The sequence below is a fragment of the Gracilinanus agilis genome, chromosome 1 (genome assembly GCF_016433145.1).
Source record: "Gracilinanus agilis isolate LMUSP501 chromosome 1, AgileGrace, whole genome shotgun sequence".
NCBI lineage: Eukaryota > Metazoa > Chordata > Mammalia > Didelphimorphia > Didelphidae > Gracilinanus > Gracilinanus agilis.
The window spans coordinates 552,633,655-552,653,411 of NC_058130.1; the positions used below are offsets into that span (position 1 = coordinate 552,633,655).

At 36.6% G+C, this 19,757-nt stretch overlaps 1 protein-coding gene across 1 annotated transcript in view; it reads left to right on the forward strand.

Annotated features, from left to right (window-relative positions):
* ARHGAP28 (Rho GTPase activating protein 28) overlaps positions 1 to 12,892 on the forward strand; it is a 197,326-nt gene extending 184,434 nt beyond the window's left edge. The window contains exons 14-16 of the mRNA XM_044666791.1: positions 3,539 to 3,663; positions 7,576 to 7,640; positions 11,663 to 12,892. Of these exons, the coding sequence (XP_044522726.1) occupies positions 3,539 to 3,663; positions 7,576 to 7,640; positions 11,663 to 11,754 (282 nt within the window). The 3' untranslated portion in view covers positions 11,755 to 12,892. The remainder of the gene's footprint in view (positions 1 to 3,538; positions 3,664 to 7,575; positions 7,641 to 11,662) is intronic.
* The last annotated feature ends 6,865 nt before the right edge of the window (positions 12,893 to 19,757 follow it).

Sequence of the window (19,757 nt, forward strand, 5' to 3'; positions counted from 1 at the left end):
CTTTTAGGGCCAGCAGAAGGAAAAGTATAAATATATAATTAAGAATGCTGAGCACTGAACCATAAATAGTAACTGCCTGAAGCACTAGACAGCCCACCCTCTTGCAATCAGAGAGGGGTCAGCTAATTTTGAGCCAGAGGTATTTATTACACCACCTGTGGCTAAAAAGACACAGCTGTGAATAGTGAGAGACCAGCTAACCCTCACAGAGCATGTACATAAACAGGGTTAAGAATTGTGGGACATGGCTTTTGCTTCCTAGTCATAAAAAGAAACACCATCAGTGGGAACATCTGCTCCTGCTAAGTCAAGGGACCCCAGCAGACATATACATAGTTAACGTTGGCTCGCAAGCAGCTCAATGGATCATCCCTGAATTCCTATGGAAACCTGGAAATCCCCCACTTGGATCAACCAGACGATGTTTAGGTGCCATGAAGGGTAGGCATGGTCCTGGCTCTCTCTCATGGAGTTTATAGCCTTGTTGAAGAAATAAGATAGGAACGTGTCAAAAACTGAATAATGGAATGCTAGAAGGAAACCATTTAATACAATATCACAAAAGCTGTCAAAAGGCAGCATAGGATGAATCACCAGATTTATAGGACAGGCAATAAATGCTGTAGAAATCGAGCGGAGAGACATGCCCATAGGCTGAAGGAGTCTTCAGAATTTTTCACTGAAGACAATTTTATGTAGGACAAGTAAGAATACAGTGAGAGAAAAGAGTAGAGGGAATTTCAGACAGATGAATAATAACAATTATGGCAGTGTGAAAATTTAAGAGGATGTGTTCAAGGGATAGTGTATCAGCCTATTTGGCCAGATCAAAAGGTTCTCATAGAAAAGGGTGGAAAAGTGGTTTGGGAGCAGATTATGGAAGGTCTAGGCTTTATCCTGTAGGCAGTGGGGTATCCTTAATGGTTTCTGATCAGGATAGTGACATGGTCAAAACAGTACTCTAGGACATTTAGCCTGGCAAGACTTGTGAGGGTTGTAAAGGAACTAGAAAGAGCCTGAAGATGGAGAGACCAACTAAGAAGTTAGTGGAGCAATCTGGATGTGATAAATGATGAAGCTAATGTAGGACAGCGAAAATTAAAATGGAAAGAAAAGAGTATTTCAATTAAAGAATTAAGAGGACTTTGTGATTGATTGTATGTTAGGGATCATTAAGGAAAAGGAGGACTCAAGGATGATGTCGGTGTTTGTTTTTCATTAGCTTTCTTTTGTTGTTTTAATGAAATATTTTATTTCAGGACAATATATACCTTCTACATAACAGAGTCTGTTATGGATATCACTTACATATAATTATTATATAAAATATAATGTGTTATATAATATGTGTATGTATAAATATTAACATATAAGTATGTATATATAAATATAACCCTAAGTGTGTATATATCTAAATTTAAACTTGTATATGTATGTGTGTGTGTATACAAAACATTTCAGAGGATAGACTGGATAGGATTCATTTTGCAGTGGAAAGAGTACTGGGCTTGGAGCCAGAAAGACATTAATCAAATTTCACCTCAAATACTTATTAGCTGTGTGACTCTATGCCAGTCACTCTACCTCTGTTCATCTCATTTTCTTTATCTGTAAAATGGAAATAACAACATCTACCTTGCAGAGTTGTTGTAAGGATGAAATGAAACAATATTTGTAAAGTGCTTAGTATATAGTAGGTGCTACGTAAATCCTTATTCTCCTTCCACCTTTTACCCCATAAAAATATGTTCCCTTAAAACAATTAAGGAAGATTATTTAAAAGAGTGGTTGCAACCACTAATTTTTTTTATGTTGTTTTCTATTCTTATCATTTACAAATTGTTAGCAGAAAGAAAGAATATACAACTGCAGGATTTTTAGCTCTTCCACTAACAGAGAAAGGACCACTAGAAAATGAGCTTGTTTACTTCAAGGGAGGACTTAAATAATGGAGGGAGACAAGCTGAGTTTAAGATGATAATAGAATATCCAAGTGGAAATCTTGGCTAAGCAGCTAGAAATGGGATCTAGTTTTGAAAGCCATCCACATGGAGCCATGGAAAAGATGAGATGAAAGAGAAGAATGTATGGAGTGAAGTACTTGTTAATTGAATACATGAGGAAAACCACCATTAAAGGGACAGAAGGGAAGTATCTTTGATACCTGGCAGATGAAAGCACAGACATGGACAACTATATAAATGGAAATCATGGCCAAAGTAAAGAGAACTGGAAGAATTCCATTACAGAGAGCAATTTATAGGCAATTTTCAAATGATAGCAGTAGAATAGTCAAGCTTTGATGAACAATACTCTCCTTTGATTTAGAATTATTTTTCTTCATTCTGTTTTTAGGAGAGAAAGGGAAATAATAACAAAAAAAGGCTGAAATCAGATATTTATTTAAACCAACAAAATCATCCAGGTTTGGTGGCCATGACTCATTTAATGTCCTATAAGATTCACATTTAAAGAAAAATTGGTTTTGTCTACCATATTCAATAAGAAGGAAATGAAGATTATAATTCTCTCTCTCTCTCTCTCTCTCTCTCTCTCTCTCTCTCTCTCTCTCTCTCTCTCTCTCTCTCTTTCTCTCCCCTTCTTTCTCTCCCCTTCTTTCCCCACAAACACACAGGTATATACATAAGTGTGTGCGTGTGTCTATATATATTTATATACACACACATATTTAAGATTTTTAGCAAAAAAAAGTTACAAAAATTGATTTCTAAGTTTAGATGAAATTAAACAGAAAATTCAATTAACCACAATAGTCCATTCCCTGAAATTTCTGGTTAATTGATATTTTCATAGTTCCTGATGTCCCAAGTGAGTTATGTTATACCAGAGAAAAGGAGTGAACCCCCTGGTCAATCAATCACCTTCTGCTTTACCTATCTTTTCAGGAGCTATTCTGTACAAACATTGCTGTGTTATCAATCTGTCAGATTACAACATCAATCAATAAAGATTTACTAAGTCCCTTTAGATGCCAGGCACTATATGCTAAATAATGGAGACACAAAAAGAGCCAAAAACCATCATCAGAGTGTTAGAATTTAAAGATAAAGATCCCATGAGAACCTTTTGATTTGATGTCACAGGTTTTTGCCTGTTAAGACAGAAAATGTAGGAGCTCTTCTTTGAGAACCTTACGATACAAATACAAAATACAAGACAGGCAGTAATCCTTTGGGTCAACCTTAGGTCCATGACTGGGTGCTCTGCTCTCTTGCCATATACTAGCTAATCACAGAATAAGAACATTAAGGAAGAAGAGCAAAAATTCACTCAGTTATAGCCCAGGAATCTGCTTCAAGGAGACCAATCATCAGTGCTATTCAAGGAAACTTATTGCAAGGACCAGGTGGATTTGTTATGACACCATTTTATCAATAGCCCCATTCTCTATACAGGAATGCCAAGGATACTGATGTTATACTAAGAACTGAGTGTAAAAAAAAATAAAGATAAAGGTAAAGAGAATCAAGAGTATAAATAACTTAGGCAGATTTTCTTTTGTTTCCCCTCTTTGTAGTCTGATATCCCTGAAGGAGTCATTAGAGTACATGCACCTCTTCATTCCAAGGTGTCCATGGCCATTCAACTTAATGGGCAGACCAAAGCCAAAGATATCCTGGCTCGATTTCAATGTGAAAACAGGTATGTGACAGTAGGAGTCTTCATTCAGTAAATTGAATTTTAGTCAAGTGTATTGATTGTTTCCTTGAACCTTGCTCTCTTATTAAAGCTTTTGAATTTCTTAGTTTGGATATTGTTTGCCTATTGTTGTTCAGTCATTTTTTAGTCATGTCTGACTCTTCATGACCCTGTTTTGGGGTTTTCTTGGCCAAGATCCTGAAGTGATTTGCCATTTCCTTCTCCAGCTCATTTTACAGATGAGGAAACTGAGGCAAACAGGGTAAAGTGACTTCCCCAGGATCATAGAGATAATAAGTATCTGAGGCTGAATTTGAACTCAGCAAGATGAGTCTTCCTGACTTCAGGCCTGGCACCTAGTATGATAAATTCCATTCAATTAAACAAGTATTTACTAAGAACATTCAAGATCAACTTTTTCATGAAGCCTTTCCTGATCTCTGCTACTAGTATACAACCTCCCCAAACTTCCCTGTATTTATTTTGTATATGTTATGTCTGTGCTAGTGTTTGTCTCTATCATCTTTCTTGTTAGAATAGAAGTTCCTTGAAGGCAGGAATAATTTCACTTTCCCTTCTGGTATTTAACACAGACCCTTGCACATCATAAGCACTTAAAAAGTGTTTTCTGATGGGTTAATTGCTTGATTTATTACCAACTTTGTAGACATAGGGAATACAAAGTCAAAAACAAAATGGGCTCTTTCCTGGAGTATTTCACATTCTTTTGGAATGTAGGAGTACAGCATATTAATGTATAGCCAAGAGAGAAAAGCAGTCAGATATTTTATCTTCAGTGCTATAGTTCCTTTCAATACAAAACAGGCAATAATCATTGGGGTCAACCTGAAGTCAGTCACTGGCTGCTTTGTTCTCTTGCCATATACCAACTAATCACTGAATAAGAACATTAAAGGAGAAGAGCAAAAATCAATTTGTAACCAGGCAGCCTTACTCCGAGATGTGAATTTGTCCTGGGGTTTTATAAGAAGAGCAAAGACAAGAAGTATAATTTCAAACCCTGCTATCTGAGGGCAGACATGATTTAATGGTCTCTTGTACACCTTCGACATGTATCCTAAAGAAGCCTTCCAAACATATTAAAAAGTAATAACCTGAGGCCAACAGAAACACTCTGGACACTTAGTCATCTGTTGCTGCCTAGCCTGGAAACCTAAATCACTATAATTGTTTCAACTTGACAGTCATATGGGGGCTTGGAGAGGCTTTTGAGGGATTTAACAGACAAATGCCTGGTTACATGGATTGCATAACTGACTTGATACTCATTATATTTAGACCTGTGTAGGGAAAAAAGTTTCCAATAAAAGTAATTTTGGATCAAAGAGTTAGCCTCCTTAATAACTAACATCTTCTGAAGGCCTGTCCTTGCTCATCTTCCTAATGAGACTATACCTCTAACATCTGTTCCTTAGTTATTAGAAGTATGTCATTTGCAATCCCTTTACACTGAAGAATTGGCTTCCTACTCTTTATCTGTCTCCTCTCTGCTTCCAGTCTGGCCATTATCCTTATCTGCCAAAACAAAAAAACAAAAAACTGGGTCTCAGCCCTGGAACATTCTGGGTTCTAATAAGTGGGCTTTGCTTTACTTTGTCAAGATCCAGACCTTTACCTCACTTCCTAGCTGTGCCACTAAGTGCTTTTGAACTCTCTCCAACTTTCTAGTGCTCTTTTCTGTGTGGTCTTCTTCTAGGAGGAGAATGTAAGCTCTTAGACTACAAAGACTTTCTTGCTTGTCTTTGTGTCTTTGTGTCCCCAGTGTTCGTACAAAGTAAGTGCTTAATAAATTCTGTCATCTGTCTGTCTGCCTTTCTGTCTTCTTATTTAATCTATGCCTCTTTCTATCTTTCTATCTCATCTATCTCTGTGGCAAGCTATTTAGTCTATGCTTTTTTTCTATCTTGACTATCTTTCTGTCAATCTTTTGAATTTATTTAGTCCATGCCTTTCTATCTTTCTCTCCACTTTGTCAATCTATGTCTGTCTTTCTATCTTTCCATCATCTATTTTTCTATCATCATTTTATCTAATCTGTCTCTCTTTCTATACTGTCTTTCTTTCTACCTCTCTATTCTATTTCTTTTTCTAGCCTATCTTTCTGTCATTCTATTTTATCTATCTTTTCTATCTAATCTATTCCTCTTTCTATCTATCCCTCTATCCTGTCTATGCATTCATCTATCCATCTTTTTATCCTCTCTTTTTGTCTGCCTGTCCATCTATCCATCCATTTATCATCTATCTATTGATCTATCTCAAATCAATCTATCTTGATCTATCTTAATATCTATCTATCTCTTTCATCTATCATCCATCCATCCATCAATTCATCTATCTATCCTGTTCTTCTATATACTTAACCCTATGTCCTGTTTATACATTCAACTATCCATCTTTTTATTCTCTCTGTCTATTTGTCTGTGTATCCATCTATCTATCTCTCTCAGTCTATCTCGATCTATCTCGGTCTATCTGTCCGTCTCTCTATCTATCTATCTGCCTATCTATCTCAATCTATTGCTATCTGTCTATCTAACTGTCAATCTATTTCTATCTCTCTTGATCTATTTCTCTGTCTCTCTCTGTCTCTCTGTCTCTCTCTGTCTCTCTGTCTCTCTCTGTCTCTCTCTCTCTCTCTCTCTCTCTCTCTCTCTTTCTCTCTCTCTCTCTGTATCTAATCTAATCTAATCCAATCCAAGTAAGAAAAAATGTATCTACTTCTCACCATCAAAGATGTAGAATTTAAAGGTAAGGAATGGCCATCTTTTTTTGCCATTAGCAAATAGAGGATTTTCTTTGCTTCCCTCCTCCCTGCCCTCCCACCCGCTTTGCATTTCTTTCTTTCTTTTTTGTTTTTTAAATTACATTTTTTCCCAGATTACATTAATACAATTTTTAATAATCATTTTCTAACACTTTGCCATCCATGTTCTCTCCTTCCTACCCTTGCCCCTGCCCCAAGACATCAGGTAATGTGACATAGGTTGTATATATATATATATGTTGTCACACAATGCATATTTCCATGTTCATCATGTTGTGAAAGAGACATATCACTTAAAAACTGCAGAAAAATTCTTAGAGAAAATAAGGTGAAGAACAGTATATGCTTCAGTCTGCATTCAAACTACATCAGTTCCTTCTAAGGTGTTAGATAGCTTTTCATCCCAGCTTTTCTATGTGAGATGGAGTCCCTTTAGGGATCTAACCCCTATTCCAGTTACAAATTTAGAGCCTACAGGGTCCTAAGGAGTCATAGCAGTATTTATCAGATAAGGAAATAGAGGCTGGGAACAATGAAATGACTTGCCCCAAATCACACAGTTATAAGGATCCAACCCCATATCCTTTGACTTCATAGCCATTGCTCCTTGAACTATATATCAAAAGACTCTACCTTTTGAGATCTCACCTTCTGGACATGAACCTTGTTTGTCCATTTCTTTCCTAACACTAGTTAAAAGTTCTCAGCAGTTAAGAATGACTTTAGGAACAGGGGATCTGATTGTCTATATTCCTTTGCCACTCTTCCAGGTACCACTGATGTGGTGAGTTGAAACAACTCAAAGCAGGCACAGTTGTGCTGACAATGTGACATAATGCATTTTAGGTAGAGCCAAAGAAAGAGCCAGTGAGATTCCATGCATGTAGCTCTAAGCATAGATGGGGTGCAGAGGGTAATGGAGCAATCGAACTGATTTTAGCTGGGTTAGTGACATTTAAAAAAAAAATTTCTGAATGAAATGAACCTTTAGCTAGGTTTGAAAGGACAAGAGGGACATAATTGGACAGGTATAGGTCTTTTGGTGGTGGGTTATTCAGGGTGTCTAAAGAAACATTTTCATACAAAGACCACAAGAACTGAAAATTTAAATGTTTTCTTCCTCTTAGCCGTGATTCACCAGGAAGCCTTAAGACTCAGAATCAAAGCTTATATGAAATTGGAGGCAATATAGGTATGTGTTGTTCTGATTCCTCAAGAAGAAATATTTGCTTGTTTTTAGATATTGCAAAAGTACACTATCATAAACTACTTTCCAAATGAAAATAGTTCATACAAGTTGCTAATATTTTTAGTTCATATCAAAATAATAGTTTGGTTTTTCTAGAATGCGGTTTATTTAAATATGTACTAGAATTTTCAATGTCATTATTTTCCATTTATTGAATATATAATGGAATATTCACATTGGAAATTTCTCCTTGCTAATTGAAGAACATGGTATAGATTTATTTTGTAAATTATATTATTAATAATTATTCAATATTTTCCATTCAATTTTTATTTATTATATACTGTTAAACAAAAAATTAATAATTAATAGCAGAATATATTATGTTACATAGAGGATATCCTAATGCCAGATTCAAAATGGAAATTAAGCTCCTTAATTCAATGCAATGCAATACAATACACAACCCAATACTATACATTATAACACAAAACAACTCAATACTTTGCATTTTACACAACCAATATGTACATTCCAAAATCCTTCTTCTAAGTTAAAAGCCCATTATTTAATTGCTCTAAAAAGCAAACCCCATTATTTAATAAGTCTTTCTTGTACAAACCTACCTAGGTACTTTGCAACATATTTAGGCTTATCAGAGCTACCATCATTACTCCTCATACTTTGGAGTCATTATTAATAACTACATAGTTTAGGGTATAATTAAATATTTTATTTTACATTTTTAATTTTAAAATCATTTTCTATTTTATTTAGTAACAACATGAAAACCCTTTTTATTCTCACAAAAATATTATTTTTTCATTTAATAATGCTTTATTTTATTATCAATTGCATAGGAATACAATTTTTAACTTTTTTGTTAAGCTTGAGCCAAATTCTTACCCTCCCTCCTTTCTCTCTTCCCCTCCCTCAGACTCTACCTTTATTTTTTTTCTATTGCCAGTTGCATGTATCTCAATTTGTATGTGTTGAGTTTGCATAAAACAAGGTCCTACTGAATAATACAACACAGCACAGCTCAATACTACTATATAAAACACAACTCAATGATAATATAATTAATTCTATATTATACCATACAGTACAGTGCAATACAACCTAAACATTTACTAAGTGCCTACTCTATGCCGAGGCCTGGGTTTGGTACTAGAGGGCTCTGAGAAGAAATAAGATTTAGTACCAAAGCTCAAAGAACTAATAAAGGGATAAAACGCCAGTAAAGATTGCTTTCTAACCACCGAATGAACTTATCAAGTAATATTGTGCAGTGTAGCAAAATGCTACATGACATCCCAAGGGGAAGGTTGTTATTGAACTGGAAGATCAAGGAAAGTTCTTAGAAGAACTTGGCCTTTAAATGATGGTTAGGAATTTAATAGCTGAAGAGGTAAAAAGAGCATTTGAGGCAGAAAGAAGGAATTTAGCAAAAGCACTTTAAATCTGATGCGCTCAGATATATAGAGAAATTTGTCAAAGCATTTGTAAATGGTATGAACATATTTCACATAAGATTATAACACTGGAGCTGAAAGGGACTTTAGAGATCATCTAGTCCAATGTCTTCCTGTTATAGAAGAGGAGCCTGAAGCCCAGAGTGACCCCCCACCTCAGGTCACATATAGAGTAGGTGGAACAAAACTAGGATTAGAGCTGAAGTCTCTTTCCTTAAATCCAAAATCCTTTTTATTACACCATCCTATCTACATAACAGTATCTTCTAGAAGCCTTCTTGAGTAAGATGAACTGTCCCATCATGAGTTTCTTAGTTTAAAAAGTCTTTTAGTTAAGAAAATTGAGTTTCATGGCTTATATTTTATATCTGGAAAAATAATGCCACTTCTACTACCACCAAACAAACAAAAATGTGTAAATTTGAGCCTACGGGACAATAGCAGAATGGATGTGTTGGAGAAGACTGTCATGAATGTTATTAATTTATGTAGGCAAGATAAAGGAAGGTTTGAACAAATAGCAGTTCACTTCAGAGTAGCCCTGGGCAATTCAGCTTTCCATTGACCTTCAGACCATAGTCACATCAAGGAAATTCTTTCATTAAGTGACTATTTTCTACATACTCTTAATAGTCTCAAAGGAAATGAGTATGTTTTGCAGTAGCCTTAAGGATACTTGCTTCATTTATTATTATGAAGTAGTTGAAGGCTAAACTCAAGAACTTTGTAGTCTAAAAGTAATAGGTCCATTTGTATAGAATTGTACATTATTCTGGCAGCTGTCAGTCAGATTTGAAGATTGATATTTAACTGATTGATATCTTCATGCTAGGCTATCCTTTCTCCTGTCTGTAGGGGAGCAACCATTTAAGAAGAATGATCTAAAGTTTTTAAGCATGGTGGGATGGTAGAGTATCATTTCCATTTGTCCTTAGTGAAAGAGGGATTTGATGGGGTCCAGGGAAAACCAGTGAACTGAAGGTGGCTCCCTCAACCACTAGGCATCCCTTCTCATTAAATAAATAGAAAGGAAGTTTATGTTGGCTCAAATGGACATCCTGACTCTTCATTATGTCAATGACAAAGGCTTTCTGGAAACATAAAAATTATTTCCATTCTGCTCCAGAGTGAATTGCTTTCCCAGCACTATTTTCAATGAATAATTTTTCCGTAGCATTTAGATAATAGATCTGCTTTAGGAACTTTCTTTGAGTGTTCTCTGGTAATTTTCAAAAGATAAGTGGGAAACTCTAACAAATTCAGAAAAGACATGACAGATATCATTCAAGTACTGAAAAGTCAACAACACTTTGAAAGCTACCTTCTAACTACAAATCTGGCATACATTTAAATAGTAAGTCAACAATGCACGTAAATGCTAAAAATAAAACATATATTTTAAGTTCCTGAAGATTGGACTTATTTTTTGGTCTTTTGTCTCCTTACCATAGTCATAGGAGATGCTTAATAAATGCTTATCCACTGATTAATAAGGATCTATCATCATTACTACTACTAATAGTTTTTCATATCTAGCATCCATTTTAGTATTATGATGATTACTAGTATAATTATTACTTTGTGTATATTGATTTCATCTTTTCTCAGAAGGTCAGCGAAATCAAAGCAAAATACCTTGAAATTTACTTATCAGGAATCTCTTATGGTTCTAGGTCATTGTCTTCAAGGTATTTTCTCAGATAATAAATGAAATTGTATGTTAAGAAACATTCCTGCCTCATTATAATAAGGGTTTGAGGACTGAGTGGCAAGCTGCGATTTGTATGTTTAGAGCAGTGATTCCCAAAGTGGGTGCCACCGCCCCCTGGTGGGTGCTGCAGCGATTCAGGGGAGGGGTGATGGCCACACTTTTTTTTTGTATTACATTCTATTCTGAGTTCAATAAATAGTTTTATAATTTCCAGGGGACACTAAGTAATATTATTTCTGGAAAGGGGGCGGTAGGCCAAAAAAGTTTGGGAACCACTGTTTTAGAGTGACAAACACTCCTGCTCTTCTCAAGGCTGAGTAGGAAGACTTAGCTGATGTAGTCAAACTAGAAAATAATTATCTTGTGGTCAGTATGTTTGTGCAATCCTCAATCCCCTTAAAAATGTCCTTAGTGGGGGGCAGCTGGGTAGTTCAGTGGATTGAGAACCAGGCCTAGAGATGGGAGGTCTTAGGTTCAAATCTGACCTCAGACACTTCCTAGCTGTGTGACCCTGGGCAAGTCACTTAATCCCCATTGCCTGGCCCTTACCACTCTTCTGCCTTGGAGCCAATACACAGTATTGATTCTAAGATGGAAGGTAAGGGTTTTAATTAAAACAAAACAAAACAAAACAAAACAAAACAAAACAAAACAAAAATGTCCTTAGTGATATTCTACCAGGGAACCAGAAACTTGCAAAGAAACTTTCAGAATTGATCCACTTACTTCTAAGTGAATGACAGAGTTAAAGAGCCCTTTAAAGGACCCAGTTGGCCATTAAAAAAAATCAAAACAATGTAAGCAAAGTCAACATGCTTCTCCCTTTCTTTTTGCCATAGGGCAGCACTGTTTAGATCCTGACGCCTACATGTTAGATGTGTATCACGCGAATCCTCAAGCAGAGTGGGTGATGAAACCAAAGACAAGTTGAAACTTTGGGAAATCTACTTCTGAGGGAAAGGACTCCACTTGTATTTCCTAAGACAAGAACGTCCAGAAGATAGTGGAAAACCAAGTGGCTGCTTTTGTCTCTCTCTGCCCTTCCCAGCCCTCTTCGTCTTGAGATGCCTCCTCGAGGCCGAGGGTATCGATGTGTTCATTGGTGACCAGCCTGTGAACCCCTAAGATAACTGCCGGTTGTAACCATCTAAGCAGTTTTCTTATACCAGTTACTTGACCACAATGGAAGGATGATGGTACTTTTGATGAGAGGCCCATCTGGACAGTGGAAAATTTCATCCTCTCCGGGATTTTGACTTGATAACCAAAATAAACTGTGTCCTCCGCTCGGATGCCCGTCTTACTCAGTCTTACAGCCTCCTCAACGTAGTAAACACTACCAAATATAAGAGACAGTGCTGGGGCGAGAGTTTGCTAGTATTCCAAAGCAAGATTCTCCCCCACCTTTATATATAGACATATATATGTAAAATAATAACAGGGCTGCTTTTCTGAAAAAGAATGATGGAAATGCCCAGGGTAGTTTTGCTGCATGAATGCAATTCTTCTATCCAAACGAAACTTGTTCTGAAAGAAAACTGTACAATATTTATGCCTCTGACTCACTCCTCATTATTTGGTTATTTTGAGGAGAAAGCTCTGCCGTTTAAAGCCACTTGTACTGTTTATGTGTGTTGTACTGTATTGTCATTCTCTTCATTCGGATACCAACGTGTATTTCTGTGTGTGTGATCATCTATAAATTGCAGGATTTTTTTAAAAGCTTTTCATCTTATATTATGAGTGTAGTCTATGAGCAAAGCATCGTCAGGCCGAGGCTCTGTCTGTGCTTTCATTTCTCTCTTCTTTGCAAGCAGCAGTGGATTCTGTTCCCTAATCATCATTCTATTAGTTGATGAATGTGCCGGTCACTGAGTTTCTCTTTTCCCCCCAAACATTTCTTCATCTCTGTTTTATGACCGTACTTAATTCTGTAGCCACAGTTTTGAGGAGACTCCTGCTTTCATCCAGGCCTGGCAAATACAGCTGCCTCTGCTTCTTAGAGGATATTGAGGCCGTTTCCCTCTCTGATCATTAATCACAGGCAGGGTCAAACAGTACTGTTAACATCAGGCTATACAAATCTTTGTGTGGGGGGTAAGTTGAATTTTATATATTTTCCAAATCTGGAACCTTTCAGATCAGTTATTCCCCAATCATCCTCATTTAGTAAAGAAAAAAAATGCAGTGTGTCAAGGAATCCTATAGTTCTCTTCGGATAATAAAGACAGAGTTCCTTCTAGGATCCATTAAGGATGACTGTATTTTCATAATTGTGACAAGCTATCTGGGGATGCTTTCTGGTTTTATGTTGTCCCATTTGCCCATTTCCCATTAACAAATGGTGTCATCTTTTAACCTTTGACATGGAATCAATAGATTATGGATCTATGGGTTTATTTTGGAGCTAAGAAGACGAAACCCTAGATCTAAATGCCTCCTTTTGTGCCTGAAACTCCGGTCAAAGTTTTACAATTTTTTATATCATTTCTTCCTTTTAAATCTCAGGATCTAATGCATTCATAATATCTACCCACATTTGTAATAAACTTCAAAATATACTTTTTACTTTAGAAAAGAAAAAAGAATGATTTGTTTTCCCTATGTAAGTAGCTGCATTTCCTGATGGAAAAATAGTTAACTTTTTTTGAGGGGGGGTGGTGGGGGTGGTTCATGAAAAGGAATGTTACTTTGAATTAAAATGGCCCCAAACCAAATTCCAAACATGCTAGACATCAGAACTAGGAAGCATCCTAAGGTTTTCATACATTTCTCTTTTCTAAATTACCATCCAGCTAGTGTTAAATATAGGAGACTGGAGGTGGAAGATAATGTTTCTGTGCTCATCCACCTTTGTGAGATTTTGCAATCCAAAGACCTATCTGAGTCAATTATTTAGTTGCTTCACTGTTTAAGGAAAATATTTTTATGGGGTTACCAAAGATTTCTAGCATCTGAGGGAGAGGAGAAAAGCCTTCCTTCTAAATACTCTTCTTCTTAGCCTTGCTGCACTGGATTTTAATGGATTTTTGTAGCGTCTATGAAAAGAAGTAAGACATAGTGGGTAGAAAAAGCCCATTAGACCCAGGTTCAAGTACCACCTGCCTCTCACTCATTGTGTGACCTTGGGCAAGTCATCTAAACCTCTTAGTACTAATCTTGGCAACTGAAACTACATAAATTTTCAAGAAGGTACTGACTTGTAATTAGTAGTTTCACCATTATATCAATGAAATCACAGGTTCAGGCCCCCTTTTTTTAATTTATTCGTTAGTCCTCAGAAAGAAGTAATTTGCTCTTTGGATTCTTGCTGACTAAATGTATACATCCTTAAGAACAGAAATGGGCTTGTTCGTAGTTCAGTTTTGGAACAGCAACTAGACTGAGGGTCCTTACTTTTGTTTCCACCTATATTTTATGAAAATTGTCTTATCAACATTTTACATTTGCCATATACTTTGACAGGGTAGGTAGGTGACCTAGTGGCTAGAGCACTGGACCTGGAGTCAGGAAGCTCTTGAGTTCAAAACCGACCTCAAATACTTACCAGCAGTGTGACCTTGGGCAAGTCACTTATCCCAGTTTACCTCAGTTTCCTCATCTGTAAAATGAGTTGGACAAGAAAATGTCAAATCCCTCCAGTATCTTTTCCCAGAAAACCTCAAATGGGGTCAACAAGAGTCAGACATGACTGAGCAACAAAAATAGTTTGACAACCAAGCTGCAAAGCTGCAACAGTTTACCTGCTAACAGGAAATAACATCAGCTAAGGGAGAAGTATGTTTCTCTGACACAGCCTGAATTTCTCATCTTCATTCCTCAGCCATCCCTAACATGCCCTTTGTCTAGGCTTTTGGGGGACTGCTAGAAAACATGCAGTGAAATGTTAAAAGAGAACTTGTCCCAGAGACTCCATAGCTGCCTTAAGTGTTTTTTTCTTTCTCATTCTGCAAAAAATATATAAATAAATAGATTTTTTTTTTTAAGTGAAGGCTTATTTTACACGCCAATACACTTTGTTTGGCATAATGGTTCTAGGAATCAATGACCTTTGAAGCATACTGGAACCACTCATTGTCATTACAATGTACATACAAAATAAACTACCTCACTTGCCTTTCTCAGACAAAAAGCATAGTGGATTATAATAGCTTTTGCTACGAAGTGTCCCTGAGTCTTATTATTTAATGTCAACCTCGTTTTGCTTTTGATATTCCTAGTTTAATGATGCACAAGAAATGAGCAAATGCTCCAAATACCAAAATAAAATATTCTGTGAATGTCATGCTCTGAAAGAGTCGGTGCCGAAGACATATTCTCTCTGTCATTAATCATTTGTTTCTTGCCATGTTCAGACAACTGGGAGTGAATCCCAGGAGTTCAAATAAGGGATTAAGAAAAAAAAAAGTTTATCTTTTCTTCCAGGCATTTTTCAACTATTTTCCCCAATGTCTTACTGAGTTGGAAAATAGCATCATGCCACTTGATAAAGACAAGCATTTGTGTATTTCTGACCTACAGAAAAGGGAACTAGCGATTGTTTGTTACAGTAATTTCCATTGTAGTTATAATAGCATATTTGTAAAGTAGAATGTGTACATTGTATTTTAGCCATGAAAATAAAAATACAAAACTCCAAATTTTTTCTAGTGAGACTTCTTTTTCTGGTGAATTTTTCTTACAATTAGAAGGTAGCAGTAATGGTTACATTTTCTCCATTAGTCCATAAATATTTCTATGTAGTATTCCTGTATAGAATTGTTTCAGAATCCTGATTTGCTATATGCTTGAATGAACTAAACCAAAATTACCAAAGGGAGGTAGCATTATGTAGTGGAAAGAGATAGATTTGGGAATTGAGATCTGCTTTTGAGCTATATGTTGGTGATGAGAAAATCATTTAATTTCTGAGTCTGTTTCCTCATACGTAAAATGAAAATAACAGTACTTATGAAGCCTCTCTTAAAAGAGTTGTTGGAGGGACAAATCAGATTATAAACAAGATTTACTTATAGTGACACTAATTTACAAGAACTTAAAAGCGTAAAACCATTGGGATTCCCATTGTCTAAATAAATTCCCCTCTACTATGCCTTGATCGATGTGCTTAAATACAACCCAACAAGCATGTTTGCCATCTTGGGAAGGTATATTGGCTTCTGTAAAATTTAAATTTAAATCAATAACTCCAGGTTCTTATTTTTCCATAGTTTTATTAATAATCACTTAAGTAAGAGAAATCAGATTAGAACCTAATCTAATATAACTGACCATGAGACTTTGGGCAAGTTATTCTTAGTGTCTTTTTTTTTTTTTTTTTTTTTTTTGTGAAAGGAAGGAGTTGGACCTGATGGCCTCTACAGATAGGTGCCTTCCAGTTTCAAATCCATGATTCTATGCTCTCCCGTACATCTTTCACCTTCTTCCACCACCCGGAAGGTTCTCCATAACAAATCATGCTTATCTCTTTTGCCATCCACCTCCTCTCTTGAGCTCCCCTAGAACCAGACTACCTTTCATCAGGTCTTCCAGGTCTCCTTTGATAGCTCTATCAATGCTTCATTGACTAATCTCTATCTCAATGGCATTCCCTCCACTGGTGTAACACAAAGTTCTCCCTCAAGATATGCTCAGTACACCACCCAGCTTGTAATATCCCACCAGCACAGAATTCGAACTGGTCACACTAGCAGCTAGAAGACAGAGCTGAGCTTGCAGCTCTGGAATTTCAAATATGGCCCCAGTCATTCATTAGCTGTGAAAAATCTCTTAAGCTGGGGCAGCTAGGTGGCTCAGTGGATAAAGAGCCAGGCCTAGACATGGAAGGTCCTGGGTTCAAATCTGATTTCCTAACCATGTGACCCTGGGCAAGTCACTTAATCCCTATTACTTAGCTGGTTCTGCTCTTCTGCTTTGGAGCCACTACACAGTATTGATTCTAAGATGGAAAGTAAAGATAGATTGGACTTCCTGGGGTGGAGCTGAGATGGAGGAATAACTAGAGCAGCAGTTCTGTGTCACCACTAAAATCCTCTCCAATCAGGATTAAAATATCACCACAAAACAAATACAGGAGGGAAAGAACCAACAAGAAGACAGAGTGAAACAACCTTCAAGAAAAGAAAAACTCAAAAGGTAGGCAGAGAACATCTGGGACACTGGGGAGAGGGGAGCAGACCAGCAAGAGGCTGGTCTTTCTGACTCCAGGCATAATACTCTGTTCCCTGTCCCCTCTAGCAGAGTACTGAGCCAACTAAGGGACTACTCTTAATCTTTTTTATTATTGGAGTACTTGAGAATCATAAAATAGAAATGTAGAGAAAGTACTTGGGGAGAGGACATCGGGGGAACTTCACTCATGAAAAAGAGCAACTCAGTACTTGCCATTTAATGTCATGTCAGTCTGGACACTCTTAATCCACTTGATTATTTTTGTGTGAATTTTGAGGTGGAACTCTTGGCTGATCCTGACCTTCCTCAAACTGCTCCTTTTGATGTGAAAATACCTTGATTGGTTAGAAATTTGGGCCAAGACCCACTGCTACTTCTCTTTGATCCACTCTGAGTTGAACTCTCCCATTACCCACCCCAAGAAATCCCAGACTGCTTGTTGTGCCTCTGTGCAATGAGAATGCCTACCAGAATTCTAACTACCAAGGCTGCTAGGTGGTATAGTAGATAAAGAATTCTGGGCCTTGAGTCTAGAAGATCTGAGTTCAAATCAAGTCTCAGAAACTACCTGTGTCAAGATGCCACGGTGCTTAACCTCAATGAATGCACATTCCTTTTCTTCCGATAGGGAAATCAGAAGACAAATTTGATGTTGTTTCTAGACAATGTGAATGGAGATCTAGCATGAACTGCAGAGTTGTCCATAAGGAGTGGTTATAGAACCATATATAATGCAGTTTTTTAGTCAAGTGGAATGGAAAGACTAGAGAAAGCTCTCAGACTTTATTTTGTCCAAGGGAATACAAAGATTCAGGACCCGACTTGTTCTCCATTCTGTGTGCATGCAAAAAGAACAGACATATATCTATGCTATTAACTAGAGATGCAATCAGTAAACTATGAGGGGAGAAAGAAGGAAAACAAAAGACAAGATTTTTCAAAATAATGAAATGATTATGAATTGAAAGTAGAAGGAATAAAAAAATCAAATGGGAGAAATGTCTACTTTAAGTCAGTGTCCTTTTATGTATTTATGCATCTTTAGTATTTACATATTCATTTTGTCCATATAAACCAAAGATGAACTTTTCTGTTGAAGTAAACTTAAGGAATAAGGAGTGTTACCTTTACCCTCCAAGGCATAAATAGTCTGTCCGTCCCCTGTGTTTAAAATGGCAAACTGGAAACTTGCCAAGCTATCAACAAGCTACAGAAAAAGAAATGGATTTTGGCTTTCAGGGATGTGTTTTAAAGGAGACTGTGTGAGCAGCTCTATTCCCTGTGTCAGCTTGACTGATAACAGAAATGAGTGAAACTCCATTCTTTTCTTTTTTTCTTTTCTTTTTTTTTCTCCCATTCTCCTCTATAGGGGAAAACGATCCCTTGGTCTAATACAAACAAGTTCATCATTTGTGCTTTCTTTCTGTCACAGTTTGGATCTCTTCTTTGCCCAGGATAGTGGACCAAGACCAGCATTTCCAGGCCTCAATCTCCCCACACTGCATGTTTCCATAGAAACACGAACAGAAAGGCCACCGACAGTGCAGAGTGAGAATTCGCTTGTGTATTTCTGTTGGGGGTCCATCGCTTGAGAACAGCAAATGTCAGTTTCCTGATTTAGCTGCTAAGGTTAGTCACCTTTGAGTCGCTCCAGGTTGCAAACCTCAAAATGCAGGGTGGTCTAGAGTTCCTTCCTATTAGCACACCTACAGCTAAAAGGTGCATCTCTCTAACCATAACTTGTCCTTACCATGATACTCTGACATGAAAATTGAAGAGGGTCTCACTTACAAATTTCACCCATGTCAACCGAGAATCTGATAAAATTGGATGGTATAGTTACCTCCAAAGGTGCTTTCAGAAAACACAAAAGGAGGCATGAAAAGAGCTTTGTAGTACAATGACTTCTTTTCCATGTAATGGGATTAACAGTTTCCAAATGAAATGGAAATTTAATCTAAAACTATTATTTGCTCTTGAAAACTGATTTATTATTAAGATACTTTCCTTCAATTAAATAGATGAAAAAAATATTTTTCCAAAATTTGCAGGATAAAAGTGACTTTTGGCAAAGCTTTAGCAGCATAACTATGATCAATAGGTAATTACGTGAAAAAGAACCAAATGAAGGTTTGGAAACTAAAATTTAAAATTGCTTAGTTTGTTTAAAGGGATATGTTTATGTGAATTTTTTTTATTTTCTGGCTTTTCAAATTAAGCTTGCTTTCTTAAAGAAAATGAGCTGATCAAGGAAAAGACTTTTTTTTTTTTTTTTGGGTGGGGGGGAGGAGTTTGATAATCAAGGAAGTCCTAATTTGTTGCTATTGCCAAATTTGTTGCCACGTAATATACTTTGAATTTAGGTCAGGACTTGGAGACATAAATCTGAACAAAAAGATGCACGAAGATTTTAGCCCCTTTGTTCCCCCTATTTAGTTTTGTTTGCAGAGGTCTACTCAAGATTATGCTACAACCATCTTCTGCCCTCTGCTGGAACTTCAATGATGTTGACAATTTTTTCTTGACAGAAACCTGGAATTTGTGAAAAATGAAAATATTCCTATTTCATTTTGTTTTTATTACAACTGTGGGGTTTCACTTATTTTTAAAGAAAACTCAATATACAATAAGGTGGAATACTGTCAAGTAATCAGTAGGAGGAAAATATTTGCCATAAACAGTGATTAGGCAAAACTTGTTTAGAGACTCATTTAATTCTATAAATAATCGAGACAACTCAATAGAGGTATTTGTTGTGCAAGT